This window comes from Sorex araneus, chromosome 1, assembly GCF_027595985.1.
Source record: "Sorex araneus isolate mSorAra2 chromosome 1, mSorAra2.pri, whole genome shotgun sequence".
Lineage (NCBI taxonomy): Eukaryota > Metazoa > Chordata > Mammalia > Eulipotyphla > Soricidae > Sorex > Sorex araneus.
In genome coordinates, this window is record NC_073302.1 from 437,284,059 (window position 1) to 437,306,888 (window position 22,830).

At 47.6% G+C, this 22,830-nt stretch overlaps 1 protein-coding gene across 10 annotated transcripts in view; it reads left to right on the forward strand.

The window, feature by feature from the left end:
• LUC7L2 (LUC7 like 2, pre-mRNA splicing factor) overlaps window positions 1-22,830 on the forward strand; it is a 59,042-nt gene that overhangs the window by 25,629 nt on the left and 10,583 nt on the right. For 8 of the 10 annotated variants that reach the window (XM_055124164.1, XM_004608225.2, XM_055124166.1 and 5 more), the window contains 3 exons: window positions 17,393-17,491; window positions 18,390-18,500; window positions 21,302-21,445. In XM_055124164.1, coding sequence (XP_054980139.1) covers window positions 17,393-17,491; window positions 18,390-18,500; window positions 21,302-21,445 — 354 coding nt within the window. Of the gene's footprint in view, window positions 1-2,701; window positions 2,863-17,392; window positions 17,492-18,389; window positions 18,501-21,301; window positions 21,446-22,830 lie in introns of all 10 variants that reach the window. The other 2 variants (XM_055124168.1, XM_055124169.1) reach the window with 1 other exon arrangement.

The following is a 22,830-nucleotide window of genomic DNA, read 5'->3' on the forward strand; positions in this document are numbered from 1 at the left end:
CATTTCCCAGGACTTTCTTTTGGCTCTGAGCTCAGGGATTTATAATACCTGGTGATGCTCAGGGGTTATTCCTGGCTATGCACTCAGGAGTTACTCCTGGCAGTGCTCAGAGGACCGTATGGGATGCTGGGGCTCGAACCCTGGTTAATAGAGATGGAAGGCATACACGGTATCACCTCAGCCTCCCTATAATGTGATTTTCAAAAACCTGTTCACAATGGGGCCAGAGCAGTGGTGGATTGGGCATTTGTCTTGAGTGTGGTCGACATGAGTTCAGTCCCTGGTGGCCTACGTGGTCTGTCGAGCCTTCCAAGTGTGGTCACTGAGCAAGGAGCAAGGAGTAAGCGCCGAGCAGAGCTGTGTGTGGCCCCAAAACTTTAAGAAGAAAATCTGTTTGTAAATAAAAAATTGTAGGGAATAGTTTAGAACTCAGGTTGATGGAAGCTTCACCTATTCTCTTTTGTAAGTCTGCTCTCTTTTATACCTTCTCAAATTCATAATATAAATAAAGAACAAAATGAAAACACTTATGCATCTTTTTATCTAAATATGTATATTTGGGGCTGAGAGATGCTACTGGATGAGGCCCTTGCCTTGCATGCGCCCAACCCAGGTTTGGTGCCTGGCCGCCTGTATGGTCCCCCAAGCACACCAGGAGTGATCCCTGATTGTATAGCCAGAAGTAAGTCCTCAGTGCCACTGGGTGTGGCCCTAGAGCGAAAACCTGAAAAAGATTATGTAAATACTTATTTCTGGCTGTTTTTATTTCCCCCCGCAGGGTCTCCCAGACAGTGATTTAAGGGCTACTCCTGGTGAGAGTCGGCTGTCTCTTTCTTCCATGCTAGTGTCTAGTAGTGCTCAGGCAGGCAGTGCAATGCTGGCACCAGGCAATCTAAACGTGGGTATTTGGGGCTGGAGAGGTGCTGTAGTGCTGAGCTACCCTGCAGACCATCTCCTCGGGCCCAGGGGGTGATTTCTGTAAGGAGCACAACTATGTCTTACAGTGTAAGAAGTGGCTATATTCCAAAGCTTGGGTGGTTTTCCAGTTCTCTTAGAACATAATATATATTTTTGTTTGTTTCGTATATACCTTGGTATTGCTCAGATCTTCCTCCAAACTCTGCTCTCAGGGATCAGACTTGAGGGATTATATGGGATACCATGGATCAAAACTGAGTTGGTTGCCTGCAAGGCAAGCACTGAAATCGCTGTATTCTCTTGCTCTGTTTAAAAAAAAAAAAATTTTTTTTTTAGACCCCTTTTCCCGCACAGCAGAGCCTGGCAAGCTACCTGTGGCATATTCGATATGCCAAACACAGTAAGAGTAAGTCTCAACGGTGAGAGACGCTACTGGTGCCCGCTCGAACAAATCGATGATAGTGACAGTGACAGACCCCTTTTATTTTGGTGCCACATTTGGCTGTGCTCGGGGCTTGTTTCTTTTTCAACTTAGGGATCTTTGTTGATGCTTGGCAGATATGTGGTGCTGGAGGTTGACCCCCAGTTGGCACATGCACCCTGTCTCTCTGTACTATTTCTCTGGCTCCCGTGGATAATAGTAATTTATGGGAGGCTTTTAGTCTACAGCAGTGATGGGAATAGAAGTTTGTATCTGAAAACTGCACAGATGGGTCCGATGGAATGGACGTTTGCTTTGCACATGGCCAACCTGGGTTTGATTCCTTGGACCTTATATGTTCCCCCAAACTCACCAGGACTGATCCTTTAGCACAGAGCCAGAAGTAAACCTGATCCCTTCCGGTTGTGGCCTTCAAATCAAATCAAATAACCAAAAACCTTTCAGCGATGGTTATGTATACTTTCCATAGCATGCTTGAGTCCAGGACTTATAACCAGTTTAATTATAGGCTTCATTGTAGCATTATTTAAAAGACATTAGGAACCGTGCTGGTCAGATGTCTCAGTCCGAATTCAGAGCATGTACCCAGATATCTTGGTTAACTTCAGTCTAAATTCTTTGCTTTGTAGGTAATTGTTACTTACGGATATGGAGATAGGGCAGTCCTTTGTATTTGAACTGAATTCACATTTTATAATTTTTTTATTGGAAAAACTTTTGGTTTTGCGGCAACACTTGGCGGTGCTAGGGTCCCTTTCAGTGCTGGTGTTGGAGCCAGGCTTCTGCATGCACAGCACACGCTCAACCCGTCATGCTGTCTCCGGGCCCGGACGTTTCTTCCTTTAAGAACAGTTCTGTGGGACCAGAGTGATTGTACAGCGGGCAGGGTGCCGCTTTGCACGCAGCTGACCCACTGGCACCTACATGGTCCCCAGCTCTGCCGGGGTGATTCCTGAGTACAGAGCCAAGAGTTAGCCCTGAACACCAATAGGTGTTGCAAAAAGAAGATTCTTGTTTTCAGAATAGAACGTAAAAAATGTGATCCTGAGAGATCATTTGAACAGGGAGAGAATAAAACTTGCTTTTGTTTGGAGCCTCACCTGTTGGTGCTCAAGGTTTACTCCTGGTCCTGTGTGCTCAGAGATCACTCCTGGCATGGTTCCGGGGATTTGAAGCTATCTGGCACGAGAATAAAATTTTGCTTGTCATTTTTAAGTGAATGGGACTGTGTGTCAAAAATGCTGAGTTGATATGATATCCCCCTGTAGCTTAGGGTGTCATCCAAATGCAATTTTTACTAATTGAAACTCCTTTATTGCTTCTCTGATTCTTTCCTTTAAGGCCTTGTCTAAAATCAATAACTTGGGTACATACAAACCTGAACTTTAAAACTGCTGAAGTCTCTTTGATAATACTTGTGTAAAAGCCATGAAAGTATGGAGAAGCAGAATAAGTGCTAAGAAGTAAACCTGCAAAAAGTTTTCTCAACCAGCCACTAGAATGTAAGTTTTATAATAAGGGCAGAGAGATTGTTTTGTTTAGTGCTTAAATCCATAGCATCTAGAATAGTATTCCTCCATGTGGTTAATAAATAATTATTCCCCCCAAAAAATAGAATGCTGAATACACAGTTTGACTTCAGAAATCAACGTTTAAGTTTCAAAAATTGTTAGTGGGAAATGTGTTAACCTTTTAAGATGCAAGAAATCAGTTTCACAGTTGAATTGCTTATCAAAAATATGAGCACATCCTCTGCTCATGAAATGAAAAACAGTAACCTGTAAACAATTTAGACATTCCTTTGCAAAATGGTCAGTTCAGAATCTTTTATTTGTTGGGTGTGTGTGGGGGGGGGCAGTGTGAGGGATGTGTTGGTATGTCAGGCCTAGTGCCTTGGCCCCTGTGCCTTCTCCTGCAGCCCAAGAGGTCTCTCTGTTTGATCTTGGGCTTCAGATGTGGAGCTTGTGTTTATACAGGAAGCCACACTCCCTGCTCCTTGCGTGATGCATAGATTTTTATTTTATGGTTGCAATGTGAACATTTTTCAGGTATGTTCTTCATTGGGTCTCAGTTCACTTGTACACAACATATTCTTGGTTCCACAATGCATTTCGTCGTTCTTTCTGCCTAGATAGCATCCAGAGAACAGGGACAGGTATATGCACCCAGTGGTCCCTACAAACTGGACTAAGTTCATTGTGAAAACTGTGGCCTGGACAGCAGTAAGATCACTGACCTTGGCGATGCACAGGGGTTACTCCTGGCTTTGTACTCGTGAATTACTCCTGGCGGTGCTCAGGGGACCATATGGGATGCTGGGAATCAAACCCAGGTCTGTTACATGCAAGGCAAATGCCCTACCCGCTGTGCTATCGCTCTAGTCCCCATTTTATTTTTTAAACCACATCCAGCCGTGCTTGGAATTGCTGCTGATGCGGTGTGGGGTTGGGAGTGGGCGGCAGGTAATGCTAGGAGTTGCACCCAGGCCTCAGAGCACTCCTACTTCTCCCTCTTTACTGATTTGGTGGTGGTAGTGGTGGTTTTTAGGCCACAACCAGTTGGTGCTCAGGGGTTACTCCTGGCGATAATTCACGGATTTATATGGAGTGCTGGGTATTGAACCTAGGTCCACTCTGTGCCAGGCAAGTGCTCTGTCTGGTGTACTATCTCTGCAGCACCCCTTTCCTCAAATTTTGTATGCCCGTTTCTAGAGCTTCCCAGTTTACAGAATGGCAGATAGCTCTATGTTGAAACAGATAGGCTTATGTTGGAACACAATAAGCAGGTAACTATTTATAGTTTATTCCTTTCAAATTATTTCTAGGCACTGCTTTAATCAAAATTATACTTGGGTACAACAAAATCAGGCACATTAAAACTTTACCAATAAATAATTACTATACATAAACTAAAATTTAAATTTTATTTAATGCCATATATAGACCAGAAATCTATCTGGGTGGGCCATCACACTCTAGGCAAGTGTCTTATCCCTTTTACTATCTCCACAGCCTCTTTGTTTAAAAAAATGTTGGATAGGGGCACATGTGTTGCCTGAGCCCATGTGCTGCTTGTGCCCACGTGGCCGAGCACATGCAGTGCCCAAGCACATGTGTCGCCTGCATTTCCCCTCTTGAGATGTGTGCTTCCATGCTTTTGTGTCTAGTGCTAGGATGTGTGTAGAGCTCTCTCCACCCTTGGAGAAGCCTGCGTTCTCTTACTCTCTTGAGCGCGTTACTCTTGCTCTCTTCCACTTTTCCCTTCCTCCTTCCCTCAAAAAACTTCTAAATAAAACCTGTTTACTTCAAAAAGGGGGGGGGGGCTGAAAAATAGCACAATAGGTAGGGTGCTTGCTTTTCATGCAGCCAACTTGGGTTCAATCCCTAGCGTCCCAAATGATCCCCAAGCCCTGCCAGGGGTGATTTCTGAGCTCAGAGTTAGGAGTAAGCTATGAACACTGCTGGGTGTGACCCCAAAACGAAACAAACAAAAAATTATTCTGTTTATCTTTAGTGGACTGGAGCGATAGCACAGCGGGTAGGGCATTTGCCTTGCATGCAACTGACACAGGTTCGATTTCTCCGTCCCTCTCTGAGAGTCCAGCAAGCGACCAAGAGAATCCCACCCACACAGCAGAGCCTGGCAAGCTACCCGTGGCATATTCAATATGCCAAAAACAGTAACAAGAAGTCTCACAATGGAGACGTTACTGGTGCCCGCTCAAGCAAATCGATGAACAATGGGATGACAGTGACAGTGATTTATCTTGAGTACGTGTGTGCGTGTATGCTTTTGTTTTGCAGTTATATCCAACGATGCTCAGGGCCTATTCGTGGGTCTGCTCTTAAGGATCATCCTGGGCTGGGCTGGGGGGCGGGGATGTGGGGTCACCTGGTGCAAGGCAAGTGCCTTACCTCCTAAACTATTTCTCTATCCCAAGGGGAGAATCTTATAAAAAACTTATTCAATAGAATATTTTAACTGAAACTAAGGAGACCTCAATAAGCATTTATACAGAACGAGTTTCTTTGTCCTCTCTCTCATGATCTGCTTTTGTCTTTTGAAGCAATTCTTAAATCTCTCTTTTAGAGTGGCTGTTGTTACAGTGAACACTCCTAAGCCCAGGAAACTGAGTTCTGGGAGTCATTGGAGCCAGATTGTTTCCCATGGTCTGGTACTAAGTTAGTATAGTTTACTGTCGCTGTTTGCTGAACTGTGCAGTGATGCTCAGTAACTAAGACCCCGGACTCATTCCCTTCTTCCGGAATTTTTGAGTTCTGTTTCTAAAGATCTGGTTCTTGGGTTTTTATTTCCACCCGCACAAATTTGAAAACATTTTAATGTATTTTGTCTGAAATTACTTGCTGACAAAGAGAGGAGGAGGAGTGAATTATACGTGCATATTCCTCTGCTCTCTGCCCTCTCAGAGAGCCCGGCAAGCTACTGAGAGTATCTCACCGCACGGCAGAGAATGGCAAGCTATACATGGCATATTCGATATGCCAAAAACAGTAACAACAAGTCTTACAATGGAGACGTTACTGGTGTCTGCTTGAGCAAATCGATGAGCAACAGGACGACAGTGATACTGTGAATTTGGAGAAAATTTGGATGATGAACCTAAATTCCACCCAGAGACATTGTAATCAAATAGTTTCTTTGAAGAGATGATTACCCAACCACAGATCTAAGCAGGGTCACAGATTTTCTCACTGAAATTTAATGTGGAGTGCCATACCCAGTGGTGCCCAAGACTTACTCCTGGCTCTGTGCTCAGGCACTACTCATGCTATACCATGAGGACCATATGGGATGCTGGGGATCAAGCCCAGGCTGACCACATGCAATGCGAACACCCTACTTGCTGTGCTTTTGCTCCAGCGTCTGATGATTGCTTCCTGTAGGGCTACTGAAAATCTTTCAGTGCTTTGTTCTTAAAAGATAAAGCGTGAGAGGGAGGCTGGAGCGACAGCACAGCGGGTAGGGCGTTTGCCTTGCACGTGGCCGACCCGGGTTAGATTCCCAGCACCCCATATGGACCCTGAGCAGCACCAGGGGTAATTCCTGAGTGCAGAGCCAAGAGTAACCGGGTGTGACCTAAAAAGCAAAAAAAAAAAAAAAGAAGATAAAGCGTGAGATACCAGAGAGAAAGTACTGTAGGTAGGCACACAGCCAACCTGGCTTTAATTCTCCACACCACGTACGGTAACCCTGAGCACAGATCCACTGGGGATGGACCAGATAAACAAAATCAGCAAATGTCTGTTATGCCAGAGACAGTTTTTTTGGTTTAGAGAACTGAAAAGCAGGTGTGTGTATTTGGATAATGTCATTTCTACATTTCCTTAGTTTCAGTTCTCAAGAACTCCCCTATGCACTGCTTGATATAGTAGTGTTTGGAATAGCGACATTTAAGCAGTGTATGGGGGAGGGGGTTGGGACCTTGGTCCTGCAGACCAGCAGAACAGCAGTGGTACTCGGAAGGTCATGCAGTGGCGGGAAGCAGGTGTGGGCTCCGGCACGGGAGGCTGGGGCGCAGTCTCGACGCGTCTCCCCAGGGTCCTTGCCTCGCACATAGTTGACCCTATTTTGATCCCTGGATTCCCACATGGTCTCCAAGCACCATCAGGAGTAACCCTTGAGCACCACTGGGTGTGTCCCCAAAAACAAAAAAGAATATGAATCTCTCCACGGTCTTTAATTTTAAAAATAGAAAGAGGTGAGTGTGAGGTGTTAGGTTACTGAGGCGGATGTAGAGAAAGGATGCACAGTAAAAGTTAGCAAAAATTTGTCTGAAAATAATTTTTTCTCTGGGTGGGACTGCTGATGCCAGCGTTCAGCAATTCCTTGAACAATGGTCAGTGCGTATCCGTTGAATTCAGAAGTGGACCAAGTGTCACCTAAGTGCCTCTTTCCTATCCCCAGGCCAGGAGGTGCCATCTGAAATCAGTCATCCCATCGGCCTCATCTTTGAATGAATAAGTTGGTTGTTGACCAGATTGTTGTTCCACTGCTTTTCCTTCCTCCACATGCTTTCAAGTTTGTCTCTCCTTCTCTGAGTCCGAGTCCCCTTCATTCTTTACAGTTTTCAATGCTGGCTAGTGTGCTGCCCCTGAGGGCCACGTGTGGGGCAGCCACGCCCCCTCATTTCAAAGTAAGGAATGCATTCTCTACCTCCCCGTGCGGTCTTGGTGTTGCATCCTGGTGTTCTCTCTCCTTGCTTGAGGGGGACAGTGGTCACCTGGCAAGGCCTGTTGTCATTCTGCCTTTTAATACCTTTGTATAGTTGAAGCCAGAAATGAACATATTTACTTACTTACTTCCTGTTGACATTCTTCAAAAAGGTAGGAGAGCTTCTTTTTTCCCACTGTCTTGGGAGTTTTTGGTTTTTTGTCCCCTTGAAGTGCTGGGGCAGAGAGAGACTGCTTTCAACTCTTCTCAGGAGTCATTCCTGGCAAGAAATTACTGGCGTGGCTGGAGCGATAGCACAGGTTCCCTGAGCACCGCCAGGAGTGATTCCTGAGTGCAGAGCCAGGAGTCATCCCTGAGCACCTCCGGGTATGACCCAAAAAGCCAAAAAAGAAAAAAAGAAATTACTGGCTCATTTTAAATTAATAAAAAAACCTTAATTTTTGAATGATCACAAATTGTAAGGTTTAAATTACCAAAAAAAAGTTGTTTGGGTTGGAAGAGAATCAACAGATATTTGTCTAAGCCCTTGAACCATCTGTGAGGTCAGGATGGATTGGACTATTGCAGCTTGAACCCCAGTTGCTTTTTGGGGCGGTGGGGGCTGACAGTGCTCAGGGCTTACTCCTAACGATACTCAGAGAACCATATGGGATGCCGGGTATTGAACCCGGTCAGCCACATGTAGAACAAGCATCCTACTCACTGTAGTATCGCTCTGGTCACAAACAAGAATTTGTGTTAACAATTCTTGGATATTGGTACATGTGCATATTGGGTTATAGCAGCAATCTTGGGTGCTCTTCAGGCCCACATCTCCCTCAAGCATGTATCTTGCTTGCTTGTCTTTTGGTTCTTTCACTTACCTGTTTCCACCCTGACGAGCCCCTTGGTCTCTCTTGAACACACACTTCTCCCTCTCTCTCCCCTCAGTCAAGTTTCAGTAGAAGCTATCTTGCTTCACGGACATCCCATATGGTTCTCTGAGCATCGCCAGGAGAAAGCGCTGAGCGCTGTCAGCCCCCCAAAACCCATCGTGACTAGGGGTCAAGCTGCAGCCCAAGCCCTCCTGACGTCTCAGAAGGTTCAAGAGCTCAGACATTGTTGCTTCCCTTGCTCTTTTTGGAATTCTTTCCATTGGGGGAGAGCGGTGGGCTCGCACGCCTGTGCCAAGGTCTGGACTGAGCTGCTTGATGCCAGGCTTCGGCGCTGGGGCTGAGCTGGGGGCACTCTTCTCTCGTCAGCCCCCTCCCTCCCCCTTTGCTGAGCATAGAGTGGCCACCGCCCTGTGAAGCCCTTCCCCAAAGCCACTCAGGCTTGCTCTCGCCAGCTTGTCTCCGGGATTCTTTGCTTGCTTCTAGAACACTCGAGAACCTGTGTTCTCTCGGACACATTTTTCCTTTTGCCTCTTCTCACATCTTTCTAAATAAGTTTCAGTCAGAACTTCTTGCAGGGCTGGTGATAGTCGCGGGGAGGGCATTTTCCTTGCACGCTGCTGACCCAAGATCGATCCAACATTCCATAGGGTCCCCCTGAGCGTCATTGAGTGTGACCCCAAAAAGGGAAGAAAAGGACAAGTTTGTTTCACACACACAACACCCTAAATTTTTGTCCTTTTGGACTTCTCGTTTTCCTGAGTTAATAGATTCTCCCCCCTTGAGTAAATCTCCCCCAGGACATGAACTCCCCCAAACTCGACCCTATTATGGTGGTATCATGTCTTTGGGGGAGGTTCTTTCTTTTCCCTTTTCTGAGCGGAGGGCGGGAGAGATCTCATGGGGCCAGTTGTGCTGGGTGCCACTCAGACCCAGGACCACGCAGTGGTGGGGTGGGCTCCAGTCCCACCTGTTCCCCCTGACTCACATTTGTTCTACTACAGTGTTCCCAAAGGCTCACCGAGGCACTAATGTGGGGGGGGGGGAGGCAGTATGGCCAGGGTGTGCTTGGGGCGCTTGCTGCTCTCTTCATTTAAGGGGAACAGATTCTGCGGGCGGCGATGAGTGTTTTCCCCGGCAGGGGGCAGTGGGCCAAGTTCATTTGGGGACTTGTATGTCTGGGGACTAAGGAAGTGTCCCATGCTGCGTGGGGTGAGCATAGAGCTCCCAGCGGGGGGAAAGCCTCTCATTCCTGCCAGCAGGGAATGCTGTGGGAAGCCGCAGATCCAGACACACTTATATGTGACTTCAGCGTTCTGAGACGATGTTGGAGAAGAAGATAGGGGAGATGTGGAGCAGAGGCCGAGCAGGCCCGCAGTGCTCGCACTTTCTTGGATGGGGTATGGACCGAGTCGTCCCCTGAGAGTGTAGCATGGAAGTTAGTGCTCAGAAGGAGCTCCATGTGGTGAAGGGCGGGTGTGAGACTGGTGCCAGGCCCCCGTGCCTTTCTAGTATGTGCTGTGCTGTCCAGCGCTCTCCCAGTTGTCCACCTGCCTGTCTAAGACGCTGTCCATGAAGTTCCTGTGACCGTCTCACACGGGGCATTCAGAAGGTGGAGGGTCCTATTTTTCCAGGATTGCCCTCAGTATGATGACAGGGTCTGGGACCACACCCCGTGATACTGGGGAGCTGCTCTTCCCTCCTGGAGAGCTGCTTGTGGTGCCGGGGATGCACGGGGGTGGACCGCCTGCAAGGCAGAGCCTTCACCCCTCCACTCTCCGCCCGGCCTCTCCAGGAAGACCACTGAAGAGACCCTCGGGTCCAGATAACAGGCCCTTCCTCTCCACTCCTGACTGTCCGAGCGCAGGGCGAGGGGCTCTGGTGGCCTGTGGACGGCCACCGTAGCGAGACAGCACGTGCAGAGGGAGAGCTGCTGGGATTCATATTGGGGCCAGAGTAAAAGGCTGGTGGGCAGAGCAAAACCCAAAGTTGGCTGTTGCACTTCTCTTTGTGCATGCATGTACCCCCCACCCCCTCCCCTGTGCCGTGCTGGGCCCTGGGGCCCTCTTGGTTTTTCCATGATGCCCGTAGGTCCTTCAGGCTCTTGGGTGTGTCGTGCGCCTCGAACCTATCACCCTGTCACCTTATCACCCGTGGGCTCTGACCCGGAGCTCCCCCGGGGCCTCCGCTCGTGTTCGAATTGTTAGTAAATGGCTTTGGATTTCATCATCATCTACAGAAAACTTCATTGGCTCTTTGGTGTTACTTGATAAGTCATTTTTAGCGTATTTTAAACAGAATGTGCACCAGTAATTTTCAGTGTTCTTGCATCTTTGTTTATGTGAGTATAGAAATATTTTTAGTTGATGGTTTCTACACTCAATGGGGTAGGGGGAGGGGAGAAAGGAAATAAAATATAACTGTTTTCTCAAAAAAAGTAACTATTTTTTAGATCACTTAAGCCAGAAACTAAAATTTAATATATAATGGAATTTTTATATTCTCTCCCCCCCCCCCCCCGCCCGGGGCTTTACCCAGGAGTACTCAGGAATTATTCCTGGCTCAGGAACCACTCCGGGCAGTGCTTGGCGACACCATATGGGAGCCAGGGATCGACCCAGGTTGTTCATAGCAAGAGCCCTGCCCACTGTACTCTCCAGTCCCTAACATTGATTTTTTTTTTCTTTTTGGGTCACACCCGGCAATGTACAGGGGTCACTCCTGGCTCATGCACTCAGGAATCACCCCTGGCAGTGTTCAGGGGACCATATGGGATGCTGGGATTTGAACTTGGGTCAGCCAAGTGCAAGGCAAATGCCCTACCCGCTCTGCTATCACTCCAGCCCCTAACATTGATTTTTTTAAGAAAAATAACAATACCTGGGTTTACAAGTGTTAGTAATGTTCCAGGCATTGAGTGTTTCGACTCCAGTCCACCATCAATGTGACCTTCCCTCCACCGTTTATCTCAGTCCCCCCGCTCCACGCACGCGCACGACTTCCCCTGGGCGGGCACAGAATCATTCGTTTTATATTGGTTGTTATAACAAAATGTAAGTGGAAGTATGAAACAGAAGACACAACACATTGTTCTGTCTCACCGAGGGGTCACTAAAGTCTTGTGTTTCTGAGCTGCGTGTTGGCAGTTGAGCCATTGCTTTGCTTGCCCGGCTCAGTGGCTTCTGTGCTGCTGCTGGCCTGTCAGTGTTCTGGAACTTGGAAGTGTCACACGGCCACGTCTGTAGCTGCAACTCCCGGAGCTCCAGCATCTGTAGGACTGTGACAATTTTTGACCCGCCCCCTCCTGAGGGGCCCCAGAGTTTTCAGCCTGAAGACCAGCTTCCCTGAGAGATTGATCCCTGACGTGGCTACTCTTCCCAGTTGGATGTGAAGCTGTGCGTGGGGAGCGGGTGTGGCGGGGCGGGGCTCCCAGAGTGCTTAGCCTGCAGACCCTTGCCTCTCAGACGAGGTTAGTCGGGAAGCTGGGACTATTGACATGTGGCGGTGACTGAGATTCTATATTGGTTTTCAAATCATGGGGCGGGAACTGGAGTGATAGCACAGCGGGCAGGGCATTTGCCTTGCACATGGCCAACCCGGGTTCAAATCCCAGCATCCCATATGGTCCCCTGAGCACCGCCAGGAGTAATTCCTGAGTGCAGAGCCAGGAGTGACTTAAAAAGAAAAAAAAAAAAATCTTATTGGGGGAGGTGGTTGTAGTTTTTGTTTGTTTGGGAGCCACGCTGGGAAAACACGGGATTCGAACACGGATCCAGCCTGGATTCAGTAACCCTGGCACTGTTTTTCAAATTGTTTGGTTTGGGGGTTCCCACCAGCTCTCTGCTGGGCGTACTTCAGGCACTGTCCTGAGGCTTGTTCTTGCGAGTTCTGGGGGGACACCGGGTGTTGGGGGCGAGCCCATCTCAGCCCTTTGAACTGTCTGGGGGTGTTTTTCTCAGGCGTGCCATGTGTTAAGCAGTGCCACGTGTTTGCTTTCGCTTGGACTGGGAACGCAGTTGTGCGGATTGGCACGGATCTGCCTAAGCCACGGCTTGTAGAGGAATTAGGGGCACAGCATCTGGGCAGGAGACGGCCAGTGCTCAGCAGTTGACAGGACTCGAACAGCTGGGAAGAAGCTTTGGGGCTTCTCGAAGCAGACCTGGAGAGCTGATGGCATTTTCTTTTCTCTGTTTTCTGCGGGGGGGTGGGGGTGGGGTGGGGGATACCTAGTGGTGATCATGGGGCCCTGTGGTTCTTGGGGTCCGTCCCTGGCTGCCGCCTGCAGAGCAGAGGAGGCCCTTTGTAGTCAGTAAAGGTTTCCTAACTTTCCTAACTTTACTCAAGACTTCCTCCTGCTTCTGTGCTCAGGGACCTTTTCTGGCAGTGATTGGAGTCATAAGTGGTGCCAGGAATCAACTCTGGGTCGGCCTCATGCAAAGCAAATAAATGCCTTACCCCTTCACAGCCCTTTGAGCAATCACTTTTTTTTTTTTTTAAAGAACTGAGGGTGTGTGTATAGTTTTTATTTTTGTTTTTAGGGCCTCACCTAGTGATGCTCAGGACTTACTCCTGACTATGCACTCGGGGACCATATGGGATGCCCGGGATCAAACCCAGGTTGGCCATGTACAAACCAAATCTCCTACCTGCTGTACTGTCGCTCTGGTCCTATGAAGTGATTTGGGGGGTGGGGGTGGCTGCAAACACAGCAGTGCTTAGGGCTTACTTACAGTGCTCAGTGCTCAGGAATCACTCCTGGCAGACTTGGGGACCATATGGGATGCAGAGTATCCAGCCCAGGTCAGCTGCACACAAAGCAAGTTTGGCCCTCTCTCGAGCCCCCCATGATGTCGTATTTTATAGAAAACCTTTTGTCTTAAAATCTTAGCCATGAAAGGATAAAACCCTCCCAGTGGTTCATTTCTTTCCTTTATAGTCTAGGGTAGAGGTGTTAAGTCTCTTCATTATCTGGAAACTCAGTAACCTGGAGGAAACTTGCTGTGGAATTGGCAAACTCCTAACTTGGTATAGTTTGGCTTTGCCTGAGGCCCTTTATGGAGTGCATTCAGAGCCTTGTTGGAAGGAATTAGTCCATAGAATGTGGGTTTTGAAGGAGAGGGGTTTGCTTTCAAAACCTCCACTACGAGATTCCTCTCCTTTGTCAGCATGTGTTTTTACTTTGGCGGGAAGGGGTTTGGCCCACACATGGTGGTGGCTGGGTTCTGCCTGGCTCCATCAGGAATGGCTTGACAGTGCTCAAGGGGCCATAGAGTGGTGTCAGGCATCCAGCCAGGGGCAGCCTGCGAGACTACCACCTCATCCCCTGCTCTTTTGCACTTGCCCCGTTACTCTTAAGTTAGTATGATCACAATTTAAAGACAAAAATCATATTTTAGATGCTGTGTGCCAAGCTAAGGTCCAAGCCTTGTGCCATCACTCTCGCCTGACTCCTGTTTACTAGGAGTTTCAGTCTCTCTTTGGTTTGTTGGGGGTTACTCCTGGCTCTGCACTCAAGAAACTCCTGGCAGTGCTCGGGGACTGTATGGGATGCCGGAGATATACCCAGGTCAGCCATGTACAAGGCAAATGCCCTCCCCGCTGTGCTGTTGCTCCGCCCTTTACTTTCTTTTTTTTTTTGGTTTTGGTTTTTGGGTCACACCTGGCGATGCACAGGGGTTACTCCTGGCTCTGCACTCAGGAATTACTCCTGGCGGTGCTCAGGGGACCATATGGGATGCTGGGATTTGAACCCGGGTCGGCCGCGTGCAAGGCAAACGCCCTATCCGCTATGCTATCACTCCAGCCCCATCGCCCTTTACTTTCTGATCCAGTTGCAATGTCTCTTCAGAAAGGTTGTTAGACCACACCCGGCAGTATTCCTGGTGGTGGGGGGGGACCTTGTGGTGCCGGAACTGAGCTGTGGGTTCTCGCTTGCAGTGTTTGTGCTCAGGTGTTTTCTTCCCCAGCTGTTCCCAGGTAGCCTTCAGGAGTAATGAGCGTGTTGGGGTTTTGTTAGGTCACTGTTGGGACACATTGATGGTGGAATACTTGTTTCCCCCTCTCTGGAATGTCCAGAAACATGTAATAATAAGTCTTGGGGGGTGGGGGTTTGTCTCAGGTATGAGAAAGCCCTCTTGACTTTGCAAATAATGTCCAGTTAGAATCCCATATAGAAGGATTCTAGGTTTGGTCCTGGAGCGATAGCACAGCGGGTAGGGCATTTGCCTTGCACGCAAACGACCTGGGTTCGATTTCCAGCATCCTATATGGTCCCCTGAGCACCCCCAGGGGTAATTCCTGAGTGCAGAACCAGGAGTAACCCACGTGGTGTATCACCGTGTGTGACCCAAAAAGCAAAAAAGGGGGGGCGGATTCTAGGTTCAACAAGAGTGTATATGTTTGCGGTAGGTGGGGTTGCTTCATAAAATTAATATTGAGCCTGAAATAACATTTTTTTAAAGGAATGCTTGTTTTTAAACGCGGTAATTAAAGTTATTATTATTACTTTTTTTTTGCTTTCTGGGTCACACCTAGCAATGCACAGGGGTCACTCCTGGCTCATGCACTCAGGAATCACCCCTGGCAGTGCTCAGGGGACCATATGGGATGCTGGGATTTGAACCTGGGTCGGCCGCGTGCAAGGCAAACGCCCTACCCGCTGTGCTATCGCTCCAGCCCCTAAAGTTACTCTTAATAGAATTCAGGCATACAACATTCCAGCACCGATCCCACCACCAATATCGCCAGATTCCTCCCAACACCAGCCTACCCCCTTGGCAGGCTTATAACAAATTTATTTCATATTACTTAATCCAGTAAAACTTAGAGGAATGGCAGATAGAATTACTTAAAAATAAGTTAACAAAAGTCAGTTTGTGGTGATGAATTGCTGTGTGTATTTAAACTTTCTTTATCCAGTAGAGGACAACTGTATGTGTCATTAGTGAGTGCCTTACTCAAGGCCACATCATGAGAAGGAGGCTGTTAACAGAGCTGTTTAACTTTTCTTTCAAAACTGGTTTCAGGCGTAGGAATTCCCTAAGTGGTTTCCTGTCCTCATTGAAGCTGTGTCATTCCTTCATATCTGAATGATAATATAGCTAGATAGAGTATTCCTTTTGTGTGGGGGGGGCACACCCGACAATACACAGGGGTTACTCCTGGTTCTGCACTCAGGAATTACCCCTGGTGGTACTCAGGGGACCATATGGGATGCTGGGAATTGAACCCGGGTCCGTTGCATGCAAAGCAAACGCCCTACCCGCTGTGCTATCGCTCCAGCCCCAGGATAGAGTATTGTTGGTGAGGGGTTCATTTCATTGAATTTTATTTAAAAACAGGCCTAGGGGATTTTTGTCTCAGGTCTGAGAAAATCCTCTGAGTTTTCCAAATAATGTCCAGTTAGAATCCCACGTAGGATTCTAGGTTCAGCAAGAGTGGATATGCTTGCAGTGGGTGGGGTCTCTTCGTAGAGTTTGAGCTGTATCCCTCCATACTCTTCTGCCTCATCGAATCTCACTCGGTAGATCTGCTCTGCACCTACTGGGCCTTCCTTTGTACCTTTGTTCCCTTTTGGATCTTGCTGCTTTCAGGATTCTGTCTCTCTCTAGTCTTTGTCATTTTGATCATAACGTCTTGAGGTTTCCTTACTGGGTCTGTTTTCACTCAGACCCTCAGGCTTCTTGGATTCTGGTGCCTGTAATCTCACTGTGGGGAAGTTTTTACTGATGATTTCTGTATTGTTTCTTCACATTTGCCCTCCTGTTCCGTTGTTCCTCTTGAGCCCATCCCGTAGTTCTCTGGCATGCTGTTCATTTCTTTTCGGGCTGTTTTCCACCTTTTGTCGTTTCCTAGCGGTTTCTTTCTTCTTGGGGCTCTGTCTTTGCTTAGTATCTATTTTTCTGCTGGTCAGAGCTTCTGTTGATATTTTGTTTTGTTTTTAATATTGCCTACCATGTTCTTCATTTCTGACTAGCAGTTTTTTCACTTCTACTTTTGTACTTTGTTCTTTGCTGACTTCCTGTGCTGTCGTTTCTTTGAACTCGAATGTCCTTATCGTAGTGTCCACTAAAGACAGTGTCTGAGGGTTTGCTGGTGTACATGTCTTCAGTGATGTACACGCCTCGAGCTTGGTGGGCTTCTTTGTGTTTTCCCCATTGTTTTCCTAGTGTTCTTGCTGTGGAGTGAGTCTTTGAGTTGATGTCCTGGAAGTGCTGATGGATTAAGCTCGATATTGTGCTCCGTCTTCTGCCTGTCCTCAGAATGGCAGAAAGCGTAACTGAGCAGCTTGGAACATGTTGAGTAGGGCTGCCGGGCACTTCAGGGCCTGTGATGTGGGCCCTTCATGCAGTGCAGGTCAGGTGTGAAGGAAGCCTGAGGAGTAGCCCCAGGAAGGTCTCAGTTACCTTCTTGGCTAATCCCCTGTCTTTTTATTTTTTTTTTTCATTCTTTCTTTCTGTTTCTTGGGGGGTTACTCCTGGCTCTGCACTCAGGAATTACTCCTGGGGATGCGTGGGGGACCATATGGGATGCCAGGCATAGAGCCCAGGTCGGCTGCAGGCAGGGCAAATGCCCTACCTCCTGTACTATCGCTCCAGCCCCCAATCCCCTAAGTCTTGTTTGGATACCAAACAATTGTTTGAAAACTAGGATTCTTTAATTTTCTTTGCACATTATTTAGTTTAAACTATCTTTGCTGTTAAACTAGTGAAATAAGCCTTGAGACCTTGAAGCTTGTTTTCTAGCTTCTGAAAGACGGTGCATATGGGGGTGATCATTGTCCATCTGTTAGGCAGAATTTTTTTTCCCCTGGTACCATGTTTTTGTACTTTGCTATGAAATTCCATTTTGCAAGCTCTTTAAGGCGATGCAACTGTATAATTTAGTATCTTTAAATAAAACTGGTTGATGTCTGTCTGAGAAATATGTTCAGTGTTTCTAATACTGTGTTTTTCCCTCCCTCCTCTAGAGAATGGATCTTGGAGAGTGTCTGAAAGTGCATGACCTGGCTCTAAGAGCGGATTATGAAATCGCATCCAAAGAACAAGATTTTTTCTTTGAACTTGATGTATGTGATTTTACTTCAGCAGGTTATTTTCTATAGTCCAGTGCATTACATATGATATCGTTTCTTTGAGTAGGAAAATGCTCTTAGCAAATTACCTTTCTTTTATGAAGGGTAATAATAACGCATGCTTAATTATTTGAAAATAAAAGCTGAATGAATCCTGGGGTTTTGGGTGGGGGAGTCACACCCGAAGATGAAGTTTGAAACTGATGGTTTTGTTACAAATTCACTTTCCTGGCAATTGTTTTTCCTATACTAGTTTGTTAGAAAATACTGTTTTCAACTAATCATTGAGTCTGCTTTTATTTTTTATTTTTTTAATTCCCAATGGAATTTTTATGGGGGGGGGAGGTGACCCACACCCACGGTGATCAGGGATCATTCCTGACGGTGTTTAGGGACCATACAGGATGTCGGGTTTTGAACCTGGGCTGGCCGCATGTGGGGCAAGTGCCCTACCTGCTGTACTCTCTTTCTAGGCCCCTTCATAATAAAATTTGATAAAACTATTTTTAAATGCCCCTTTAGGTCAGTCAGCATCACCCCTGGTTGTTCAGGCCAGCACTTTGAGTTCTCAGGCCACCACTGCTAGCCACTAAACATCTTCTGCACCACAGACAGTGGCAGATTTGGAATAAAGTTGTTTCTGTATAATGTGAATTTTCTGGTAGTAATTTCCCTGGAGGGGAGGAGGGAAAGGGTGGGCAGGCTCACCCGCCTGTGCTCGGGCTACTCCTGGCTCTTTGCAGGAGTCATTTCTGGCAGTGCTTGGAGCCACATAGAGGAAAGAGTCAAATCAGGGTCTGTCCCAGGGTGAGCCATCTGCAAGGCAGCTGCCTTCACCCCTGTAGCATCTCTTTAGCCCAGTTCCACTTCCTGACTAACCTTTGCTTTGTAGGCTATGGATCATCTGCAATCATTCATTGCTGATTGTGATCGAAGAACAGAAGTGGCCAAGAAAAGATTAGCAGAAACTCAAGAAGAGATTAGTGCGGAAGTGGCTGCAAAGGTAAGAATTGTAATCACTTCACTAGTACAGCGTCGTTTATTTATGCTCACTACTCTTACTTAACTTTGTGTTTTGAAATAATCGTTGACATTGGAGATTCAAGACTTAACATGAATTGTATATGCTGTCCTAACGTCATGCACAAGTGTGCGTTCTCCCATCTCTGGACTCAGAGATCACTCCTGGCAGGACTTTGGGGATTATATATGGCACCGGGGATTGAGCTCCAACCCCATTGTGTGCAAGGCAAGTGACCTTCATAGTGCACTAACTCCAGATTCGTACTTTTTTTGCTCATTTAACTTTTTATTTTTATTGAATCACCATATGGAAAGTTACAAAGTTCTCAGGCTTATGTCTCCGTTATACAATACTCAAACACCCATCCCTTCACCAGTGCCCATATTCCACCACTAACAACCCCAGTATACCTCCCACCCCCCGCACCCCCACCCCCGCCTGCTTAACTGATAAATTTCACTTCATTTTCTCTTTGCCTTGATTACATTCCATATTTTAACACAAAACTCACTATTGTTGTTGGAGTTTGCCCCCCAAAAAAGACAGCCCTACTCTCAAGGAAGCATTTGATAATTAGTTTTCCATTGCTGAGAATGAAGTCCCCTGTTCCAAGTACATAACTTTTTTTTTTCCCTCATTCCCGTGCCACCAAGTTCGTGCCTTCTTAATAGTCCTCATAATATGGCTGGTGCCATGCCGCCCAACTAGGGGGAAAAAAAACCGAGAAAGAAGGATATTTCCTGTCCTCGGCCGGCATGGGACTATGGCTTATTTCACAGTCTAGAGACATGGTTGCAAGCAGTTTCTGGAACCAAATGTAGTCTAGTTGGCCTCTGGATTCTGGTTGATCAGCAGCAAAGCGGGTGCACAAAAGTGTGGCCACCCGGGTCGAATCTCGGCGGAGCGTGCGCTGGTTGGTATTGGCCCCGGCCCAAGACTGCCCAAGCGTCCTGCTGTTCCAAGTACATGATTTTTTTTTTTTCCCTTCCCACGCCACCAAGTTCGTGCCTGCTTAATAGACCTCATAATATGGCGGACGCCACGCCGCGTTTCTCCCCGAAAAGGGAAAAGAACCAAGAAAGAAGGTTATTTCCTCTCCTCGGCCGGTGTGGGGCTATAGCTTAGTTCACAGCCTAGAGAAATGGCTGCTACCTTGATTACCTTCAATAGTTAAACAGAAAACTCACTATTATTGTTTGGAGTTTCCCCCCAAAGTCAGACCTATTAAAAAGGAAACGTTTCACATTGCTGACAATTAAGAGATATTAGGTTTGGGATTTCTGTATAACGTCCAGGGAAAATTCTGCCAGAAATTGCATCACCGCAAGCTTTTATTTCCCTTTTGTGGTCCTCATAAGATGGAAAAGCCTGGAGAGAGAAACCCTTGCCCGCTGGCGCTGCATGGGGTAGTGGCTCAGTTCACAGTCCGGAGGCATTTTTGCGAGCTGCTCATGTCCAATGTAGTTCAGTTGGCCTCCGGGATTGTGCTCGTGCAGCAGCGGAGAGCTCATATGTATTCTTTTGAGATTGTTTTTTCTGTTCAATGTGCTTCCCTGAGATTCATGTTAATGACTGACTAAATAGTTTATCTATCCAGGTAATCTTTTTTTGTTTCGGTTTGGGGGCCACAGCTGTTGGTGCTCAGGGTTTGTTCTAGGCTCTGTCTCTGGGGTCACTCTTCGCTGGGCTTGGGGAGCCATCTGGGGAGCCAGGAATTGAACCCTGGTTGGCCTCATGCAAGGCAAGCAACCTATCTGCTGTAGTGTTTGGCCCTTTATGTACATTTTTGTGTGGACTCGGCTCTCATTTCCTTGGGGTAAATTTGTGACCGGTAGCATGCTACTTAATCATGGTGAGTCATGGCTGAACCATTTCATTTCGTACCAGCTGTGCGTGGTGTCACCCCGATAAGAGTCCTGATGGCAACATTAGCTTGCCAGATAGAGGGGAAAGGAAAATAGGTCCCTGTCCGAGGGAAAGGGTTGCTTGTTGTGCCCTTCCCCTCCCCACACTCCTTGTATATTGGTCTGAAAGGTTCTCAAACTATAGGGTTTGTAAAACTCAGCACCCAAATAAAAACCCCATAAAATGAGTGCTTTTATTTTTTTTATTTTTGTTTTTGCTTTTTGGGTCACACCCAGCAATGCACAGGGGTTACTCCTGGCTCATGCACTCAGGAATTACTCCTGGCGGTGCTCAGGGGACCATATGGGATGCTGGGATTCGAACCCGGGTCAGCCGCGTGCAAGGCAAACGCCCTACCCGCTGTACTATCACTCCAGCCCCAAAATGAGTGCTTTTAAATTAATATCTCATTAAGTTAGATCCTACACTGTTGGGAAAGTCCAAGCTATATGGACTTATGTTGCATCCCCTTAAACAGAGCTACAAAACCGATTACCTCAGAGCTCAGCAGCTTCCGACGGTTTCATTTCTTCAGCTACTAAGGCTGTAGTCGGTTTCGGCTGAACTCAGCTGCCCCGTTGTTCCTGCCTCAGCTGGCGCGTTGCCGTCCTTAAGCCGGCGTGGCCGCTGAGCAGCCCAGGCAGGAGTTGCACTGTCTTCTGTGACTGTCACAGTGGTGCTTCCCAGGCCCTTCTGTGTCACCTTTGCTTGTTCCAGCATCTCTAAGGCCACTGGCCTGGGCAGCTCACGTCAGCTGTGCCCGTCAGCAGTCTCACCCCAGCTGCCACTGGAAGGCATCTTTCCTCAACAGTGTTTGAACCTCTTCCTGCTCTGGTTTTTGTTCCTGACCTTCTGTGCTGTTTTTCCTTTTCCAGGCAGAACGCGTTCATGAATTAAATGAAGAAATCGGTAAATTATTGGCTAAAGTGGAACAGCTTGGAGCTGAAGGGAATGTGGAAGAATCCCAGAAAGTAATGGATGAAGTAGAGAAAGCGCGGGCTAAAAAAAGAGAAGCAGAGGTAATTTTTTTCCTTTAAGTGATTTTACTTTTCATATTTTATTTGCGTACATATTTTCTTGTACATATGTCATGGTGCTGATAATGTGGTCTGCTCCGTTCCCAGCCCCCATACATACCAGAGCTGGCGCTCCCATGATCATGCAGTGCCCGTGGGAACGGGGTCTCCCCTGTGCAGTGTGCACACTCGAGCTCTTGAAAGAGCCTTGGTATCGCCTCCGCAGACGGGGACGCGGTACCCAGTGGTGCACTGCCAAGTAGACTTGGGCTTCTGCGTGCAGAGTACACGCCCCAGCCCTTCTGGGCATCTCCCTGAGCTCAGTGGCTACTTATGTCTGCTACAGATTTGGGGCCTGGGGTGTGGCTCAGTGGTAGAGCACTTGCCTTGCGTTTAGGGAACCCTGGGTTCAGTTCCCAGCACTGCCAAAGTCAAGAACATTTGACTCAGATGAGACAAGTATTGTTGAAGGGAAGTTAAGAGGCCCAGAGACTGCTAGAGAGGCTCACATCTTTGCATGGGAGACGGCGTTTCCCTGGTGCCACGTGGTCTGCTGAGCACTGCTGGGAGAAGCCTTTGTGTGGTGTCAGGTGTGGCCCAGACACCCCATCCCCACCCAGAAAACAAAGCCCAATTTAAATATAGTGTATATCACACTCACTGTTGGGTTTTATATTATGATTCGGGTGCTTGGGCTAGCGACACACCAACAGCAGATGCATCCCGTGTAGACAGTCCTGGGAGAGCTGTGACACCCTCCCCCGAGATGCGATATTCTTCTCTGGGGACAGTCAGCTAGGACCATGGACCCTCCTTGTTCTTGATCCCTGTGCAGGCTAGACTCGATGTCCTGCAAGCTCTTTGTTGGTTGGCCCGCTCGCGTCCTTCGAAAGTGGGGTGCCTTCCGCTGGGGTTGCCTGCTGTCTCAGCGCGCGTGCCTAGTGCTTCTAGCTGGATCACACTGGCCTGCTTCCCAGTGGCGTGTGGAGCCCCTGAGATCGGGATTTCCTCTCTTTGATTTTGGTTTTGGTTTTGGTTTGTTTTGGGGACCACACCGGGCAATGCACAGGGGTTACTCCTGATTCTGCACTCAGGAATCACTCCTGGTGGTGCTCGGGGGACCGTATAGGATGCTGGGAATCAAAGCCAGGTTGGCCTCATGCAAGGCAAACGCCCTACCCGCTTTATCACTCGGGGCCCCTTTTTTTCTTTCTTTGTTTCTTTTTTTCTTTAGAGGTAGCCTGTGATTTCTATTAAGTTAGACTTTCTTTTTTACTTACCAGGGACTAAGTAGAAAGACGAGTAAGAAACAAGTGTTTCTGCTTTATGTTTTGTTCTCCAGTGCCTGGGATTGAACCCAAGACTGAATAATGCATGGGCTGTGGCTC